This window comes from Takifugu rubripes, chromosome 20 (genome assembly GCF_901000725.2).
Source record: "Takifugu rubripes chromosome 20, fTakRub1.2, whole genome shotgun sequence".
Classification (NCBI taxonomy): Eukaryota; Metazoa; Chordata; class Actinopteri; order Tetraodontiformes; family Tetraodontidae; genus Takifugu; species Takifugu rubripes.
In genome coordinates, this window is record NC_042304.1 from 9,935,441 (window position 1) to 9,950,148 (window position 14,708).

Genomic DNA, 14,708 nt, shown 5'->3' on the forward strand with positions numbered 1-14,708 from the left:
CAGTGACTCCCCCCCCCCCCCCCCCCACACACACTCTGAATCCAGTCTTGTGTGTTTAATTGAAGTTTAAGCAGTTTTTGGTTACTTGCTGTGCCATCTGTGCAGCCGTTTCTACAGTAAGTCCAGACATGAGTGTCGCCTGGAGAGCTCCCCGTCATAAATGCCAGCAACAAATCTGTTTTTGGTGCCTGTCCCATGTTCGCGCTCAGCCCTTGGAGCGCTCTGGGGGGACTGTTTCCCTCTGGCTGCCACCCTCACCATCTGAGGCTGCACGCTCTCTCGCTCGCTCTCTTTCTGTGTTATCAGCTATTCCATGCAAGCAGTTTGCCTCCTATCATACATCACTCAACCCCTGTTTCTCACCCGGCTGAAGAGGTTTAAAAAAAAAACAACCTGCAGTTGAAGCAGACAGCGAGGTTTCAACCTTGCTGCCATGCGTTCCGCGCTTTTTTGCTTTGAATGTATGGCAGCACACCAGGCGCAGCTCAAGATATGCTGGCTGAGTCAATGTGGAATTCTAATTTTTGCAATTACGCAGCATGTTTAATGCATGAATGATCAACTATAAAGCAGCATGCTGATATGTGATGCTTATTTTAGGAAGTGTTACAATATATTATAACAAAGGTGTGTGCCACTGAAAGGGCAGCTGTGGGTCAGGGGGTTAGATATTATCATTAATCTAAATATGCAGAAGAGGAAGAATTTTGAATTGTCCAGTTTTGAGATACTGGAGAAAATGAGAGGAGAAGGGTGCGTTTGAGGATAGCAGGATATGTTTGGAAAACTGTTCTAATGGCTCTGTGCGATTTTAAATTCCCTGAGCTGACAGGCAAATGTTCTTGTGTGCCTCCTTGTGGAGCACGTCAGCACTGGAGGAGGCACCAGAGGGCTGGGTCACTGGGAGTTGTTGGCAAAACAGGAAAGAGGAGTCCGTTATAAGAGGAGACCGAAGCCCGAGGAGTGTCCAAACGCTGACAACACCAGCAAGGAAGACGAGGTGGAGGAGGAGGTGGAGCGGAGAGGAGGAAACTAAGACGAAGAGAAAGTAGCGGAGGGAGGGAGGGAGGATCGCGGACATCAGCAAAGACAATGACGACTTTAAACGCAGCGATGTTATGATGAACCACCGAACGGCGCATTCCATGTAAGCGCGTGGTGGCGGAAGGGTGAAAGTGCGGTCCGGCGCGCCTCGCTGTCTCCGCGCAGAGGAATCCCGGAGAAAGTGTCGGCTTCAGCACCCGGGGAGAGGACAGCTCCGCCAACTTCGCTCCATGTCCGCGGCTCCGGGTCCGACAGTCCGCTCCGCAAGTCCGGAACAAGTCTAAACATCCGCAGACGGAGAGATCCGCGACGGACTGTGCGCTCAATATGTACCAGGGGCATTTACAGGTAACCGACGCACCTCTGCATGCACCATTCATCACTTGCATTCCCATCAGTGGGCTGAGTCCATTTTAGGGAATTAACTTTGAATTTCCTCTCTGGTGGACGTGTTCGCCATATTAAACAAATATTCACCGAATCCGCGGCACGTGCAGCTGTGCAGGTGTAAACAGGTACGTCAGCTAACTCCAAATCATTAGTTAGCGTTTGTGTCCTCGTGACGTCATGCAGGTGACGTCAGTATCCATATAACAAACTGTATTTTGTTATATTATCGAGAAAGAAAGAAAGAAAGAAAGAAAGAAAGAAAGAAAGAAAGAAAGAAAGAAAGAAAGAAAGAAAAAGAAAATTTGCCTAAATTGAGATTGTGAAAAACAGCGTGAAAATGGACCCAAAAAGACTTTTCATCCAGCACAACTGCACGAACCCTCCAGCAGCTGATTGGGGCCGGTTTGGAGACGCCAGAAACATTTGTTGATGGAGACGATTCAGCTCCAAGATGGCAGATTATGTAATAAAAGCCTCTCTTGACTCAGAACCCAGCAGCATTGGACACAAAACTTCAATATTTTATGATCCATGAACCTACTCAAGCAGCAGTTTTCATTCAAAATGCATTAATAAAGGCGTTCACAGTCAGTAGAATCAATGAAAAGAGCCGAGTTCTGTCGTCATTGACCTGTTTCACTGCATGCTGCACCTTCCTCATCAAATGCATGTTTGTTTTCCTTTACCTGAGGTATCCGTCCTCATCCCAACAACACTTGGATGGGTTGTAATGGTGCAACTCCTGAAGCGTCAGCTCTTAAAGCCCCAGCTTCCCCTTTAGTCAAGTCAAACCTGTCAAATCAAGTCCAATGCCAAAATCTAAGATAAATGTTGAGTCGTGTTTATACATAATTCATACATGCATGGATGCATGTGTGCAAGCTGGGGGCATAAATCATTGACTGTTGTTATCTGCCGTAGCTTGGAATTTTATATGACCTCGTACTGTACGGGCTTTCTGGATCCAACGGCGCCCCGGCCTCCGTGAGTCAGTGATAATCAGAGCTATCAGATTCCCTTCCACATAGCGGATCCTGTTATAAGTCCTCCTTTATTACCCAATCGTCATTCAGGGCGGTTTGTGAGGCAGGTTGGCTGCAGGGGCAAGATAAGAATGTCCCATCTTGGCCTCTTTTCTTCCTCTCTATTTGTTGCCCTTCGCATTCCTCCATGACTTGAGTTGGCGCGCATGGTTTAATGTGGCGTTATAATCCTCGGAGTTATTCCGCATATGGAGTGAGGGTTTTTTTAAATCTTTTTATTTTGGCATAATTACTTTGGATGGGCGCTCTTTCCCTGGGCTGCCAGATGTGTTGAGAGTCTCTGGAGGAGCAGTGTGCTGGTTTGGACTGACCAGATAAACATCTGGGCTTGATAATAAACACCTAAATAAAACAACGTGCCCGTCTGCGTGGTGACACGGCGCGTCTCTTTGCGGCAGGCTGGCTCAGCAGTTAGAGCAGCGGTCAAGAGGTGTGGATGTAGACCCGCGCTGCTCTAACTGCAAAGGTGCGAATGAAGACTGAAGCCATGAAGGGACGACCTCGCCCTCACAGCAGCGTGTTTTAGCCTTTACCCTATAAGTCGTAGCCCATCCAAATTTCTGCCTCTTCCACACTCTAATTGCGTAAGATGGCGTGCTTCATGTATAAATTGCATCTAAACTGAGTGGAAGTGGTCTCCTTTGGATATTTGCTCTGTTAAGCGCAACACGATTGCGTAATTTGATTACCATATTCCGGATCCTCAGGGAAGATTCTTGGATGGGTGTTACAGTTGACTGGAAGTAGATCAAGTCTCTTCAGATCTCCATCCCTTCATTAAGCTTCTGACAGTCTGTTTTGGATGAACAGATTATCTGTTTTGAGATTTTCCTTCCGCGGTCCGGGGCAGCCAAAGAGGTAACGTGGGGGAAAAAAGAGGAAAACAAATCGAGTCCAAATTTTAAATCTATGTAGTTTCACGGAGGTCTGGTTTTGATGCGGCGACCAATGAGGCAAAAATGTCCCATAAAGGAAACAGTTTAACTGAGATGTTGTGGAAACACCGGCAGAGTAAATCAACCACGGTTCTATTCTGCTGCGGCCGTCTTGACACGAGGGGATCCGGATAAGTTTTTCCTTTTCCAAAATGGAGGGATGAACTTGCCTTGATTAAGAAGTCGTTCCGCCGCCCGGGCTATTTCAGGAGCCACCATAATGAGTGAACTCAGGAGGTGAATGAGAGCTCCACACAGGAAGTTGCTCTTTGTGGAACACGTGCGAGCCGGCAGGAAGCTGCATTACTGCGGGAGAGGACAGGAAACAGCGGGAAACCTGGGAACACTGAGAAGAGAATAAATGAAAATCCAGTGCAGCACAAAATATTTGAAAGAGGCTTTCGACTCGCTTCTTGTTGCTCTCTGTTAAAATGACTCTGACCTGTTCGGTGTCCATTTGCTGTGGTCCAGTTTGTGTCCCAGGCTTCTCCTCCCTTATTTTCTTTTTAAATTGTGTTTCTTCTTCATTCCCTCCTTTGGTGATGAAGCTCTTTGAATCCTCCAGTGGGTTGTGGGTCCAGTTAAAGATCAGGTCTTGAACCTGTGTTGTGTCTTCAATGTGGTTTTCTGAATCCAGATGTTTCCTGAGCCATCATGATGGATTCATTTCTCCCAGAAGACCCTTCAGGAGAAAACTGTATGGTTGGAACACCATCATGAACTTACTGGTGACAGTGGGAGGATTACTGGGTGGTGAGGGTCTGTAATCCTGGTATTCCAAGACCTGTTTTCCAGGTTTATACAGAGGTAATTTCTTATCAATTAGGGAGCGCTGGGTATCGTAAGGTTAATGATGCTCTGCTGAAGATTAGCACAATTCACAATGGAGGAAGGACAATAGAGGAGGATTCTTGAATTATTTTTGCTTGAGCCAGATTACAGATTTATGAACTGACTTTCCTCACCAGGAAAATAAACACACGGTTGTAGCGTGTTACACATGAGACCTGAAACCTAGTCAATAGCGTTCTTGATGCCGGCCTTCGCATTATTGATTCGTCAGATATCACACCGGTATTTAATGCGTGCTGGAAAGCCGACGCTAGCTACCTGTGTATGGGCGAGGACTCGTGACTCTGAGAAAAAGGAATCGTCGGAGGAGCAAAATGCTCCCTGGTATTATGAAACACGCCTTGTTCTAAACTATAGGCTGTCTCGAGAAATGTCAACACAGTCTAGCGACCTCCTCCAAACAATGAGCCAGAGTCTGAGAAAGGATAATCAGTGTGAAGCACTCAGATTCACAGATTCCCACCTCTTCATCATTGTCTGTGATGGTAGATTTCCTCTGGGTGTTTTTTCTGTTAGCACAGCAGTCCTCCTGGAGAGTCCCCTCAGCTACTGTACAAAGCCTCCGTTCTTCCTCCAACAAAAGTAGGACAAGCCCCGGCATATTTGTTTCTGGGAGCAGAGGGCCGTGCTGAAGAGCGGGAAGCCCATCTATCACTCCCACCCAGCCCATTCATAACAGTCATCCTCCAACTGGGAATTAATTTGCTCCAGAAAACCAGTCATCTCAGGGCCAGTTCGGAAACCCGCGCACCCGGTCCCCCGGGGAGGGACGAGCTATCTTGGACAAAAGCTGCAGATAAACAAATGTGCACTTATCTGAAACAAATGTCACCTGGGTATTTAAAGGCATCACTGCTACCGTAAACTAATAAATAAACAGCTCGTCCTACGGAATATAATTTCCCCCTTCTATACTCTATTATGTTGTGGTTTTCCTTGAAGTGTTGCTGCTCTGCGACCACTTATTTTTCCCCTGTAATTGATGAGCTTTGATGCTATAAATAGAAACCAAACTCAAGTCTAAGCGCTGAACACGCTGAATTTACATGTAAGGAAATGCACCTTATGTCCACAGCTGGCTGCTGTTTTCTGCTCTGCGAATGACAGCAACCAAGTTTCCCTCCATTTTTATTAGCTATAAAACAGTTGAGATCAGTTTCTCAAACCCTTTGCTCTAAAATATCCGCTGCAATCGCCAGTAGCCCATTCATCATTGTTCTCTTGGTTCTAGAGTTTTTTTTTATTTGGCATGCTAGCTTGACAGATTCTAAATTCTTGGCTTCACAGAGCTGATTCAACAAAGGTTTCTGATCCAAGATGATTCTTTAGACAAAATGTGCTCCAGCTGGAGGTTTCTGCATGCAGGCAGATTCTAGCGCGTGCCCTTTAAATCATCTCTTCAGTTAAAAGAACAGCACAGCGAGGGTGGAAAAGCTCCAAATTAAAGCATTTTAATTTCCCAAAAGCTCATCCTGTCACAGATTGTTGTCATTCGTGTCACATTTCTCCGTTTCCTGCTGTTTCGGAGACCATCATTGTTCTGAAATTTCAATGAAAACCACAGGCAGACGTATTATTATCACATCTGTCTGTCCTTTAAGGAAACAATCACAGCAAAAGAGGTAATTCATGTTCCAGCTCTTCATGAGCAACACGTGAGCCCTTTCATCGTACTCCCGTGTACTCTCTGTTTCTGCTGTTAGAATCCCTTTTTGACACCTCGCGGAAGCGATACTCATCTTTTGATTTGCTGACGCCGTGTCGGTGGATTTGAACTTGGCAACTCCATTTTCTCCGCCAGTCCTACACAACGGCTCCCCCTCCCTGAGCCAGCGATCTTGTCAGATAATTGTAGGGGAGCACTCGGCAAGAAACTAAGGTCTGCACATTATCGCGGCAATTATTATGCACCCACAAACACCCAATTACTCCTCACTCACCATCTCCATTAATGGCAATTTCAACACTCCAGCACTTACAACCGGGACCTATTACGGCTTTATAAGCCACACAGAGTCAAAATAATGACATGTAATCTGAAACGGCCCTAAGTTTGATTAATCTAAATTGATTTCAAGAGCTCTTTGATGCATGAACCAAACGTTATCTCCACAGAGCTGTCACGTAAACATAAATCCGACGCTGTTTCATCCCACTGAATGAAGGGGATGGGTGAACAATCATCAGTCTATGGAGAGAATGTAGCACTTTAGCCTCCTAGCTAAGAAAATGCACAAGACATTTTGAAGGTTTCAGGTGGATGGAGGCAATATAAAGGGCAATTTACCGTTTTCTAGTAAATAACGTCTACGAATCTGAATTTCAGTATCCCTACAGCATTTCTTCATGTTTGTCGGTGTCTCGTATTCCTGTAAATATGGATGAAATGTGCATTTATTGAGGGAGCCATTCTACTGAGCACATACAGGTGCGGAGTGGGGGTGGCATGTGCAGATGGGATGGAGGCTGAGTTCAAGGGTACAGAGGTGAGCGGGCTCAAAGATTCCAGTCAGCAGAGTGGGAGCATGTCCTCCCCCGGAGCAGCCCCGTGAGGTTTAATCTGCGCTGCACCGCGTGTGCATCTTCATCCCCATATACGTTTAGAGCATTTGCAGCCAAATACCTGCACGCCGCTACTGCGCTTGCATCCGAGGGAAGATAATGAGGCATGGGCATGTGTGATTCATATTTCCCCACATGACTGTAGCTGCGTGCCAGCAAAGAGGTCAGAGCCCCCTTGACTTTCCTCCACACATGCAGAGAGCGAACAATGTGCCTTTGCAGCCCAGTGAGCGATGACACATGCGCGTTCATGTGATGGGACAACCTGCCAATCTGGCCTCAGATACCTGCTGGCTTCATTTCCAGATTTCTGCGTGAAGTTTGGGCACGAAATGTGGAAAGCACTCGTGTCTGTGGAGTTTTACTTTTGAAACACCCCTAGTTAGAGACGTGACGTCCAGCCAGACACCAACGTGCAGTTGTGTGGCAACAATATGAGTCCGTGCTGTAAATATCATCCATTCATTCCGGCAGCCCTTCACCCCTTTGGCCTGATGATGTTGACGTTGTTCTGCTGTACCCCTGATTTCATTTCTGCCTCAGCACAATCTATCACTGGCCGCTGCAACGAGAGTGCAGGCGTGCCTGTGCGTATGTGACGTTGTCGGAGGTAAAAGCTCTGTGTGTCAGGGCCGCGCCACCACTGGGAGCGGCTCATCCAGCTAATATACCGCAGAGCTTGTCGCAGAAGTATTCAGACACAGAACACGTTTCAATCACCTCCAAAGTGAATCCGATTGTCTTGGAAATGAAGCTCGACTCAACACCATGGCGTTATCTTTGATTCATCGTGACCATGAGGCGGCTTTAGAGACTGTAAGTCCGCTCTGATTGGTTTGGTTTTTTTTAGCTCTATGGTACAGGACTGTGGGGCGTTGCTTCCTGTGCACAGTAATAATCCCACAGTCACAGCTGGGTGTCACCCCAGGGGTTCCATCCAGTGCGCCCACAGAGTCCTGCAAAGGTCACAGCCCGTTTGAAATGGAACCGAGAATCAGGGACGGCGAGCAAGCGTGAGGCTCCGCCCTCTCCTGGACTGAATTGTTGTTTTTGGTGTTTCACTTAACTTGAGTTCAATGAATACATAAAATGCAAGTCGAGTCAGCTATTAATTATTCAACAGGGGAAAAAGCCCTTCTTAAAGTTAAAATAACTTTTTGGTTATTGCTTTTTAGGGACGGTTCCTACTGCCGCTCTCCGGAGGAAGTTGCACGGGGGAATTTTCCGAGCAACGGCCGCCCGGCTGCTGCGTTGATGCAATTACGTCAACATCCTCATAAATATGAGACAGTGGAATTAAAACGCCACTCGTGACGAATGGAAACAGCTGCACAGAGAGGACATTAAATCTTATTTCTATCTTTATAAACGCTCCTCCGTGATTCATGTTCTTTTTTTTAGGGAAGGAAAGGTCACAGAAAAGTCTTTGGCTCAACTTGATGCAGTCAGGCACCAAAATGCGACTCTGCGGAGCAAATTCAAAACGACTCTCTTAATTTGACTGTACAGGTGCCCCCGAGTGGTCTTTGACCACGGACATCGCAGAGGTGAGGACATTTTAAAACTTTCATCCACCGCCTCTCTTTAAAAATAAACAGAGTGCCCCTGATGTCCCGGGGAAAGAGCGCTACTAACGTGCAGCCATTATTGTGATTATCAAAAGGCATCTGCAACCTGGAGTGACGACGCCAGAGTCTAACCTTTCTGCTCTCAGCCATTCTCGCTCACCTTGCCAAATCTCAAGGATGCTATCGCGTCAATTAAAGCCTATCCGCGAACCATCATATACCCCGAGGTAGTTAGACGAGCTGCCAGGGAAAAGGTCAACGTTAACAATGTTGCTGAGCTAAACAAAGACGCTGGGGGGGGGGGGGGTGTTTATTGGCTGACCTGATAAAACAGACGCCGCCGCTTTTTCATTGATAATACTGGAGATGTGGTTTTGCCAACTTTTCATGCTGGAAACTGCAGAGGATTATCTACCGACATCGGGCTTTTCGGGTCATGAAAGTGAGACAAAGCGCTGCGTTTTTAACTTGCCCCACCGGCAGCCGGTTCATGACCGTCGCCCCGGTGACAAACCAAGACCTCGGGAGGACAATCGTGTTTGGGAGCAGTCGGGGAGGAGATGGATTCCTCTATTCGCAGCTTGTCCCTCGCCACAGTTTGTTCCTCTCTGCATCCACCGGCTACACAAAGTTCTGGAAATGCAGCCAGAGCTGCGATGGAAACTCTCCAGGCAGGCGGAGGCTGAGAGGTGGTAACAAACTAAGCTGTGTGATGTGATTACGGGCGCCTCACAGCCCCTTGTGTAATCAGGCACTGCTGCCCACATCTAATCTTGTATGAAGAGCACCCTCCCCATCTGAGCTCACCACTCAGACAAACACACATCCACCCCACCAGAACCGTGTGCACTGCCCATCAACGAAGACCCCCCCCCCCCTGTAAAATTGCTTATTTTTAAAAGCCGTGCTGCATTAATGAAGGCCTTCTAGTGATTGGTAAGTCACGTGACAGCTGAAGTCTGCTATCAATGTGTGTTGAAAGTCAAATCCTGCAGGTTTGAAGAGGGTGTGTTGATGAATAATCCACAGTCAAAAATAGAGAGCTGCTCTTGTTCCTCAGAAAAGAGGTAATCGGCCAGCGCATGGAACTTGACTCTTGAAATTTAAGAACTCCTGATTGGTTTTCTAGCACAAAATCACCCGCTGCTTCGACCTTGTTGATGTTTTAAGGAATACGTGCTTTGTGCTTGTGGGCATTATATTTATATATACAAGTCTCTACTTTAGCGAGTGGCTAGCAAGTGTGCTGCATTCAAGTGCATGTTTGGTTTTTCTTCTATGGAAAACAGCAGCATCTTTCTGGAAAAGGGAAAGTCTGGTTTTGATGTGAGCTTGCTTCATCTCAGTGAGATGCTTTCATCATGACCCATATGGAGGTCTGCCGTACAAGCCCACACGGAGCTAATCTGACATGGAGGAGTCTCATCTACGGAGGGACGGTGAGGGACGCTCATATAGGATTTACCTAATTGCACGTGATTCCGGTGGGTCTCGGTCTCTGCCATCCTGGCTTGCCGTTGCGATCGACTGCAGCTCAGTGGGAGAATGAGTTGGAGAGGAGCGTCTCAGAGGCACACCGTGTCCCAGTGCATTAACGTCTTTGGGTCAACAGCAAATGAAGGTTGCTGAGCCATTGGGTGGATAATTGGAAATAAGTGGGGTTGAATCTCCAACCTGCCTCTCTTTGCACGTCTCACTTTGCACAGCTACTGGCTCTGCGTGAACATCCAGGCGCGAACTTCAGCTTGGTGCTTGCAGTCATATTGGAACATGTGTCCTCTTCTGGTAATGAAGGGAAATCTAGATTAAACATCAGACTGTGATAAGTGACAGTTAATGACATTAATGACCCAGAGCTTGATTCATTACCCTTAAAAAACCCTACGGTAATCAGTGAGTGGACAGTGATGCAGGGCCTCTATATTTTGGCGACGTGTCCCTCCCTGTTGGTCAGTAATGTCTTGCCATGTCGAGTTAGCTGCCGTCTCGCTCTCATTGAGATCAATGGCGCTGTGAGAAGAGCATTTATCTTCTGATGGATTCCCCGTGATTGCAGCGGACGTGTAATGAGCTGCCGGTGGGCGTCTCCCTCTGTTTCTGTCCCCCGCCATATTTCCTCTTCATCACACGCACAAATCCGCGCCGACACCGATCCACACGCCCCTCCGTCAGCCTCTCAGAGTGAAAAATTAGGAATTTTTGTCTGTTTCAAAGCATTTCTACAAAGGAGTCTAATCTATAACAAATGGCATCTCCATTTATGGCATCCTACTTTGGTTGGGTCATACTTCAGTTTGATAGATATGAACTATTACATTGTGATGATCACAATGGAGCCATTACCTGGTTGACTGCACTCTTTGTTCAAATGAAATGAAATCCCTCGTAGGTGCAGAAACTTTGTAAGCGAGTCCAAACAGTTTAGACGTTTCTAGGTTTCTGAGACACAAGGTCGACCTTTAAACTATAAAAAGAAATTGAACTGACGTCGATGACCTCACCGGCCTCGTCGCCTCGGGAAGGTCATTCAAAGGTGCAGGGCCCCTGACCGCACACGCCCCGGTCACCGTTAGTCTTTGATGTTGACTTCCAGAATCACCCAACCTGAAGATCTCCATGCATGTTAAAGCAGTTGTAGGAGAGAGAGAGAACTCGTGGAACAGCCTTAACAATTCCAAGACAAGTGTCTCTGAAAAGTTTCCCCAAGCAGGTGCATATAAATAGGAATAAAATAGAACCCAAATGGACCCTTTTGACTCACCACTGTGGGCTGAGAATGAGCAGTAGTTAGCTACGGTGCTCCCCGAGCCCCAAATGATTCAGCAAATATGGAAGAGAGAAGCTTTTAAACATCTAAAGACCTTAAATGATCAGTAAGGCCCCTGGATGTGCCTGAACATGATGTTTGTCTTATGTCTGAGGCTGTGGAATAGAAAATGAGGTGCGCGGGAGTATTTTACTGTAAATGGACCTCCTGGAACTGGAGTATGCTGAACTCCAGCAGGAAGAAGAGAGAACATTACTGTATATGTAAATGTGTTCACTCACTGTCTGCCCACATTCTGACTCCCATTTCTTAAACTGCTGAAATAAGCACAGTCTTTGTCTGGCGCCGGATTTCATAACAGCGTTATTGAAGTTAAAAGGGTTGCCTTTTTTTCTGATGTGGAAATTCATTAGATAAATGTCAGTGATGTGTATTTTACAAATTTATGCCGCAGGACATTACAGAGAGAAAGGAAGACAAGTAATGGGGACAAAGGGAGAGATGGAGACGCTGATTCCCTAATCTTGATGTATTATTCTACCTGGCCTTTTTTTTTTTTTTTTTTCAATATTTTCCTAATGACTTGGATCACTTTGAACAAAGAAGTCCAAAAAGCTTCCTGACTCAGTTTTACTGATAACAGTGTCAGCCCGTGCAGGCACTGGTGCCAACGGCGTTCTTCAGTGCCAAAGTCAAACCCAGAGTGTATTTCAGGGAGATACCAACACCTGAAATTAGGAAAGATTATTCAACAAAATGCCAAAAGGATCAGAAGGGATGCAGACCGAAAAATGTCGCGATGGATGAAATCCTTCGTAGATGACAATGAGTTGTCGGTGCGACGGCTTCAAGTGGTCAGATCTTTTTTAATGATATGGAAATGGCTGCGTCTCGCTGCCTTCATTTCCTCTCCCAGCGTGGGTGAGTCCCTCAGACAATAAGTCATTACTGCTGGCCCCTCTCGCTCGCGCAGCAGGACCGCGATCCATTCCCCTGGAGGACTGGATGCTGATACCGGAGGGTGGCACGGTGGCGGGAACGTGGCGTGTGTTCATGAGGGTGGAAGTGCGAAGGGGTGGCAGCAGACTTCTTTATGATGCCGATGGAATTCTTTTGTTTAGCAACCATGATGTAGCGCTAATGGGTTCTGCTCTCCTCCCAACAGTTTGCTATTTCTGCGGCCGCTGTTTTCAAAGGCATTAATTGGCCAAAGTCATTGGAGGTAATGAGGGCCCCGTGGGCCTGTGCCTTGGCAACCTGATTACTGCGTGTTCCGCGCACATCAGTTAGGGTTGAGGACCGTGGCACCGAAGTTAACTGGCGTAACATGTGCCATTAAAATGACACATTTGGGTTTTTTTTCTGTCAAATGTGCTGACAAATGAGGCTGGCTGACATCAGAAGCATCAGATAAGCTAAACATCAGCACGGCAACATTGACACTATGCGCTGATATGAGCATTTAGCGGAAAAGATCGGGGTTATCTTTACATAGACTGTTGTGCTGAGTGTTCTGCTCTCTCTCTCTCTCTCTCTCTGTCTCTCTCCCTAAATAGCTTGGGGTCTATTTCAGTTCCGCCGGAGATACTTGTGACAGAAAAGAAAAACGCATGCCATTGAATCAGGGAGCCAAACAATAAAAGCCAATTTTCTCCTCTAAGTCTACACATTGAAAGGTCGCCCAGCAATATGCTCTTTTTTGCCCCCGACGCTGTTCACATCTCTAATATAATTGCCTCTGGCGTACTGTACTTAACAACATCATCGATATGCAGCCGGACTCGTGTTCCTTTTGTAGGTGGGTAATCGAATCAGCGCATCTTGACGGATTACCGCGGTATGGACAAAGAATACAGATATCTTTCAAATCAAAGCACCGGGGGGGAGGGAAAGTTGCCCTGTGGCTGTGTCTATGACAGCGTCTTACAAAGCGCAATAATAAAGTCTTCCACAGAGAGAGTGACTGTGCTGCTGTCTGGATCTAGGACAGTCACACTGCTGGCACAAAGTGGGACTCAGATCGGCGGTGTTGGGAGTTGAACACAATGGCATTTTCCAGGCAGCCACCAGTAATCAGGAACGGTACACGTGTTGCACCGAGGGGACCCTCCTCCCGTTATTGCCATCTCTCTTCATTTGCCGCTGCAGGCGCAGCTGAAAGTCACAGCTACGGTGCAGGTAATGAGTCGTGATGGGTCTGCGAAGAGGGCTGGGCGTCCTCGTTCTCCAAACTTCTTCATAATAGGGAAAGGAAAATTGATCAGTGGGGCCTGGAGAGGGTTTCTGTTCTGCCAGGATATGAGGAGAAATTAAGGGGGGGAAGAGCTGAGGTTGAGCCAGAGAGAGAGTTCAGCCTGTGGGCTGAGCGTTCCCATCCGGCCTCTATCGTCTCTGCTCTCCATGACCCTGACACTCCACCCTCTGGTTAGAGCGCCCTATCTGGAACTCATCCAACCTCATAGCAAGAACTTCCAGTCTGACCTTTCAATGGAGAGTTTGTACTTTCTCTCCAGTTTCCTCCCTCAGTCCAAAAGCACAAACTTTAGGAGACTCCAGCAAAAATTCACGTTCCAACAAACAACTTTACACAGTCGGTAAAGGTCGAATCAAGTTTTCTCCTCGATGTGCTGTCAAAGTTTTAGTGTTCGCACAAAGGAGCTACTTTAATCGTTAGATTTAATGTCAGACAACTGGAATGTATAACACTAATTTCGTTCGGAAAAGTCCTCTAAAAAGTAATATTTCAAACTCAAAGTAAACATGAGAAAGTAGTTTGACCCTCTGTAGTTTGGTAAATACACGCTCTGATCCCCATATTAGAGAATAATTAGGCAAACATTTATGTGCAGCAACGTTTCACTTTAAAAGTCAAATACTCATCAATCTCCCTCTGTCTCGCTGTCCCCGTCTCTCTCATTTCTTTCTCTCACCGTTTCTCTCTCCATCTTGTCTCTATCTTTCTCTATGTGTCTCTTTGTCCATCTTGTCTCTCTGTCCATCTTGTCTGTCTGTCTCTCTCGCCCCATTAATAGAAGAGCTATATTATGATTCTGACAGCTTTAACAGCTTCATTAAAGCTGTCAGATGTCTGGTCCAAACATATCAGGCGAGATAAACGATGGACTTTTAAAACTTCCATATCATAAACTATGCATAAATAACACCATTAGGGCAGAATTCTAATGTATATATTTTATTTTTGCTGTGTTTCTTTACTCAATCAAATGACTCAACTGTCAAAATCTCGCCATTCTTTTTTACCTTTCCGTGGTTTTGTCTTCCCTGACCTGCTGTTCATCCGGCTCTCTTCTCCCTCTGAACTTTGCATCAAAAGTAAGATTAATGACGTGCACATCACGGGTGAGTGCCCACTGACGACGTGTCAGCTGTGGGCCGCCTGAGGAGTAAACAGTTTGTTTGGAGTAAACAGTCTCATGCTTTACATCTGTGTCATACGTCTGTGGTCAAAGCCAAGCTTTTTATATTATTATAGCTAAATTAAAGAGGAAATTCCTGGTCCTGTCTTAGTGCAGCATGGCTGGCTTCC

At 46.5% G+C, this 14,708-nt stretch overlaps 1 protein-coding gene across 4 annotated transcripts in view; it reads left to right on the forward strand.

Moving 5' to 3' along the window:
- The first annotated feature begins 33 nt into the window (after positions 1–33).
- The window catches only part of pex5la (peroxisomal biogenesis factor 5-like a), a 47,996-nt gene continuing 33,321 nt past the window's right edge, over positions 34–14,708 (forward strand). The window contains exon 1 of one of the 4 annotated variants that reach the window (XM_029827709.1): positions 34–1,392. In XM_029827709.1, coding sequence (XP_029683569.1) covers positions 1,372–1,392 — 21 coding nt within the window. In that variant the 5' untranslated portion in view covers positions 34–1,371. The remainder of the gene's footprint in view (positions 1,393–14,708) is intronic. The other 3 variants (XM_029827711.1, XM_029827714.1, XM_029827713.1) reach the window with 3 other exon arrangements.